This window comes from Myotis nattereri, assembly GCF_964212035.1.
Source record: "Myotis nattereri genome assembly, chromosome: 4".
NCBI classification, from domain to species: Eukaryota; Metazoa; Chordata; class Mammalia; order Chiroptera; family Vespertilionidae; genus Myotis; species Myotis nattereri.
This window is the reverse complement of record NC_138079.1, coordinates 94,339,038-94,345,037: the sequence shown is the minus strand read 5'-3', so window position 1 is coordinate 94,345,037 and position 6,000 is coordinate 94,339,038. Positions and strand designations below refer to the sequence as shown.

General features: G+C 50.8%; 1 protein-coding gene across 1 annotated transcript in view; it reads right to left on the bottom strand.

Annotated features, from left to right (window-relative positions):
* Positions 1–555: 555 nt before the first annotated feature.
* The window catches only part of EMP2 (epithelial membrane protein 2), a 34,426-nt gene continuing 28,981 nt past the window's right edge, over positions 556–6,000 (bottom strand). Inside the window, exon 5 of the mRNA XM_081090367.1 lies at positions 556–4,059. Coding sequence (XP_080946493.1) covers positions 3,872–4,059 — 188 coding nt within the window. The 3' untranslated portion in view covers positions 556–3,871. The remainder of the gene's footprint in view (positions 4,060–6,000) is intronic.

Sequence of the window (6,000 nt, the reverse complement as noted above, 5' to 3'; positions counted from 1 at the left end):
CTCTATCCCTCTTCCTTCCTCTCTGTAAAAAATCAGTAAAATATATTTTTAAAAAATCACCTGGACTTGTGTTGCGCAATCCTTCCTGCACAAAGTCAACAACCCACACACTACTGGTCAGGCCTAGACAGACCCCCTCTGGGCCCAGACCCCACCCAGTAACAAAACTAGTACAAAATAACACTGAAGGTAAGCCGTACTGAAAAAAAGAACAAGGAAGAGAAAGGACTGGCTACATATTTTGTGGAAACCATTGCAAAATGAGAATGTGGGGCTGTTTGCTGAAATATCATTACGAAGTTTAAGATCGTTAACCCAGTATGGATCCTTCTGGAAGCCCAGGTCCTGGGCAGTTGCGGTTGGTTCATCCAGGCAAAGGTGGTGGGAGTCTGTCCTATGACGAACTGTCAGGCACCAACTGCTGGCTGTAAAAACCACACTTTCATCTTGATGAGAAATCAAATGATCCCCTGCCAATGGACATGGCAGCATTCTAACCTAGATGCTGGCACGCATGGGCACATTCGAGGCTGTGGCTCTGGGCGATTTGGTTTTAAACTTTATTTTTCATGTACAGTTTCAGATTATACAAAACATAGAAAATGTACTATTTCAAAGGCACATTAAGGAGAAAGTATCTAACTACCCTAAAATCACATTTGTCCACAAACCAAGGTTCAGACTTAACCTCTAGGCCTTTCCCTGCATTTCCTCATCACCACCGCGCCCCCAACATACAAAACTGCCCAATACACTGTATTGTAAGTAGCCTTTCAACGATTAGCAAGTTTAGTCATTCCCCACCCAGGCAGATTTTAAATGATGCTACAGCTTCTATCTAACTACTATGTTTAGCGTGTTTACATACAGGCTGGGGGGTCCAGGTGTCCTCGGCATCGGTTAATACAGAGCATCCCAGGACCTCAGCCTGTCAATTAGGGATGCACACAGGCCACCAACCTGCCGCAGAGGATGGGGGATTGGAGGGAGGTCTCCAATTCTCCCGCGTTCAGGTATAAATATATACATTCACTCAGAGCTACACATCAATTTTCCAAACTCACTTGACAGAGACCCAAAGTAATTTTAATGCGAATAACAAAACGAGTTAGTCTGTCTCCATCCATAGGCCCCCCCCCCCTGAAAGAATTACAGTACTGTATAAAAATGTCCTAACATGCGCAAACTACAGTTCCTTCAAATACAGTTGTTACCAGTAATATATTTGGTCCTAATTTTTGCTTCCTGGATGTCTGTTAGTTTCCTTTGTTGTTGATGTAACTGATCATAAGCACCGAGTGAGGGCTGATTCTGCCTACAGGTAAGAAATGTGGGTGTTTTCTCCCCGACACCATCACTCATTCCCACCTCCGCAATGCAGGGCAGGCAGCTCTCATGAGTCACAAAACCTTGGCATCGCGATGGATGTGGATGCTAATGCTGTACAGTAGCGGCAACCAGCCAGGAAAATTCACGGGTTCATTTCAGACTCTCACGCACCCCTCAAGTTTTGGAGAAGGAAATTCGTGCATTGCCCGGGGATGAGGCTTACCAGATTCCTGGTTCTGAGGGCTGCTGGTTTGTCTCCACATGGCCACCAGGAAACTAGAGAAAAGCCACCTGGCTGGGAAGCTGGGGGCACTGTAGACCCACCTTCCTCCACAGGCTCCTGTAGCATCCTCCAAACCCCAAGCATATGGCTGCTCCGACCCACCCCACGCCTGAGTTTTCCAGGAGGTGGCACCCTGTCCTGTCCATGGCCCGATGTCACCCTGCACTGTGCTGGTAGCCTCTTTGTGGGGCGGTGTCCTGCCTCGGGGAGGATGCCTGGATTTGCTCGCCCCTGTGTTTTTAAAGCCTCACACCCTGCCCGGACCATAGCAGGCACGGAGTACTCGGTGGAAAATGAACAATGAATGAATGAATAGATGGACAGAAAAACCCAATCCTGCACTGAAAAGGAGTCCACGGTGGCCCCAAAGCTACTCAACACAGAACTGGGCTGATGGCAGATCGCTGCCACTCAGCAGGTCAAGTGCAGAAGCATTTAAGCAGCACCAGTGCCGAGACGCGGCCAACAGGTTGCTCTGCCCCAGGCATGCCTCCCCAGAAGCACGCTCAGCACCAGAGGAAAAGGATGGAGGCGCGCCAAGAGCTCATTCAACGGGGGCACGGCCCGGGGTCAGGCGCACTGCCGCACACCTCACACCTCATGGTGCGTTTACACCTAAGGACAGACTCCCCAAAGCCGCATTTCTCAGTATAGTCTCGGAATTGTCTGGAACCCCCCCCCCCACCCCCCCAGACCCTGACAAGGCAGATTCCCCCGAGTGGCACTTGCGCCCTCTCAAGTCTGAGAACCACAGCAGACAGGGTTCCTGTCACTGCTTCATTGGCTCTCAGGGCCCTGGGGTGCTCCACAGAACTAAACGTCCTCTTGATGGAATCGACAATGCTGCCCAAAAAATGCCAGCTGGACAGGTGAGAGAGCGATGTTGAGGGTGATCTCCATGCCTCCAGGGGCATTTAAAGATAGGCAGGCATGAAGCAGGTTCCCTCCCACCCACCAGCCTCGCTTTTCAATCCTTGGTTGCGGTCTTCGCAGCCTTCATCACAGTTTTTAATTCGTTTTCCTAATTGGTTTTTAATTCATCTTCTCCTTGGACGATGAGCCCCAGAAGGAGAAATGATCACCCAGCCTGATGCTGATGAATGAATGAATGAATGGGTAAATGAATGGATGGTGGATGGGTCCTCTGAGGCTCCAGAAATGTAGTAGAGGCCAACCGGCTTAGAAGGCAGGTCAGGAAGAGAAGGGGGAAGCCTTCTGACTTAGGGCTATAAGGAGGCTGTGGCCCCCACCCCCAGGGTGGCTGGCTAGTGGGGTGTGGGGCCTGGGCCTGGGGGTTGGGTGGTCCAGATGAAAGCAGCTGTGGCAGGGACAGGGAAGAATCAAGAGCTGACGGAGGCCAGGGCTTTGGTCTGCAGTGGGGTCTAGACCCACCTCCCAGCTTGGTATGATGAGAGCTTTAACGTTTGTGAGGAGGCAGTTCTGCTCCCCGGGTTCTGGGAGGTGGCCCTCAACTTTAAGGCACATGAGCATCACGGAGGAGCTTGATAGCAATGCAGGCTTCCGGGCCCCACTTCTGAAGACAGATTTTGTAGGTCTGGGGGTGGGTACCCGATAGTGTGCATTTTACAGGTGTACTAGGGATCACAAGATGAAAGTCTTTTGCCTCAGGGTGAGCCCACATTTGAATTCCCCTCCCCCAGGCAAGCAGGTGACATCGTCTGCAAGTTTAGGTGGCACCTTCGGGACCTAGCCCGTTATAGGCAGTTAGGGCCGTGGTCTGGTACAGGCAGAACACCAGGGTCCATACCTGTTTCTCACATGGAACTTGGCTGAATACCTGAGGAGGTTTCATCCCTCACCTGGCCGCCCCTCACCTCACCTTCCACCACTAAACACCCAGAGACTCGGGAAAGGGAAGCTGAGATGAGGAGGACATGGTATGGCCCAAACCTAGGGGGAGATGTCCCCCGAGACCTGGCTTTCTCCGCCTCTTGTCCTCACATCACATCCCCGTGGTAAGGAAACATCCTGCTGGACATTTCAGGATTTGAGCGTGGCTGGATTTTTGGCTTTGTCTTGTTGGGACTTTCCGACGGCGGGAGTTCTGAATTCCAGCCTTCACAGTCTGTTCTCTGATCTCAAGAATGCAAAAACTCTTCTCTTTTTTTTGGCTTTTAAAGGAAACAATATGTTTGCTAGAAAAACCACAAAAAAAACAAAACAAAAAAATGAATTATATACAAAACGGTTATCTGGATGTAGACTCTGTACTGCGTGAGAGCGACTGAGCGCCGGGGTCTATTTGCGCTTCCTCAGGATCAGGTACATGAGGCCGCTGATGAAGGTGAAGGCGAAGGCCACCCAGGCCAGGATGAAGGAGTAGCCGTACGTGCCTTCTGCGGTCAGAGTATAGAACTCCGGGTTGTGGTTGTGAATGTCTTGGCGTCGGTCTGTGTAAATGGAAGCTGCAATCATGACACACAGGCCTGGGAGAAGAAAAGTGAAGACACCAGTAAGTCATGGGCTGCAGCATGTCCCAGGCCCCGGAGGGGACTATTAGAGACCAACTTAAGCTTTTATTATTATAGGTGTTTGTTTTAGTCTATTGGAACGATGATAACGAATATTTTACTTGACTATCACTGCCTCCCCTGTCACCATTTTGCTGCCCATTCTTGCTAGCTGAACCCAATTTTTATTTTTTTAAACATGTGTTTATTGATTTCAGAGAGGAAGGGAGAGGGAGAGAGAGAGATAGAAACATCAATGATGAGAGAGAAGCATTGATCAGCTGCCTCCTGCACGACCCCCACTGGGGATCGAGCACACAACCTGGGCTTGTGCCTTGAATGGGAATCAAATTGTGACCTCCTGGTTCATGGGTCGACGCTCAACCACTGAGCCATGCTGGCCAGGCTGAAGACAATTTTATTTGGGCAGCTGTGTGCCCAGCCCAGAAGACAAGACATCATGTATCTAAGCCAGGGTCGAGCTGGACGGTAAATAGTTCAAGCTTTGCAGGCTCTGTACAATGTCTGTCCCCCACTACTCAACTCAGTACTTCCCCTTGCATACTACTTTAGCCTGTTAGGTTAGGAGGGAATGGCTGGAGCTGTGGCAGCCTTTTGGGGGCCATGAGAGGGTTGTCACTGACACTCTGAGGCATAGAAGGAGGAGAGGTGTGGGGGTTGGGGATACTGCTGCTGAGCTGCCGGACCAACTCTGGCACCTTCCACCTCCTATTTGTTATATTAAAAAAGTAAAGGTCTTTGTGGCTGAGTCATTGTTAATTGGAATTTTCTCTTACTTGCAGCCAAAGGCAACTTGACTGAATCACAGACATGAATGCTAGGATGAGGTTAAGCACCCTGGTTTTCCTGGCGGGACCTATCGCCTCCCCTGGCCAGCTAGGACTGTCCCTCAGGGTGCCAGCCCTTCTCTAACTGGGGGTTGAGTGTATGACAATCTCGGCTGATCAGACTGTTGTTCCTGGAGGCTTGAATCGAGGGAAAAGCCACACTGTCTTCTGATTCACACGGATTCTGCCAGCATCTCGCTGAAGTGACTGCCCATCAGTTCCTGCTGCCTGGATCCTCTATCCGAGACCTGGTGTCCAGCTTCTCCTTTGAATCGTGTGAGCTGCCCCGGCATCCGGCTCTTACGTAAGTTATCAGAGCGTCTGCTGCTCACACCTGAACATCACTGACTGATATGGCGTCCAAACCTTGCAGGCTTGGGGCAGAAGAGGGAGGGGCAGGTCCTCGGCCAAAAAATGGTCAAAGGAGTTGTTGTGGACGGCAAAGGGATGTGTGTGGCTTCTGTATCAAGGTAACCAGTTTTGACTAAACGGCCTTCAGAGACAAACAGACACATGGAGACAATAACAGAAAGTAAACTTGAATGGGAAACTCCCCAACTCCCTCTCTGCATGTTACGTGTCGAGATTCAATGGCCATTAATGGTGCGAGTAGTGGGGTGTCCATGCCTCTCACTGCGAGATACAAAGAAAGTAAAGGAAGAGGCAGAGCAGACAGCCCCTCACGGGTGCCCTTAGGCAAGTTGTATTGCTTCTCTCGGCCTCACTGGGTCTGGGTCTGCATCTCTGCTCCCAAGTGCTGGGCTCATGGCTGAGAACACACATCCCCAGGTTCTAACCAACAGGTCAAGATGGGCCTTTGGGGTCTGCAGTTTAGACAGGTCCCCAGAGGGATCCCGGTGGACTTGGGGCTCGGGGACCAAGGGACCCTCCAGGGTCTTTTATGATCGAAATGCTCTCATCTCTGCCTGCACCCTGGCTTGTCAGGTAAGGTGCCCTGAGAGAAGGATGCTGTCTGTGACCAGCCATCCTGCTATGCCCAGGACTGAGGGGTTTCCTGGGATGCAGGACTCAGTTTTAAAACTGAGACAGCCCAGTCAGAGTGGCTCAG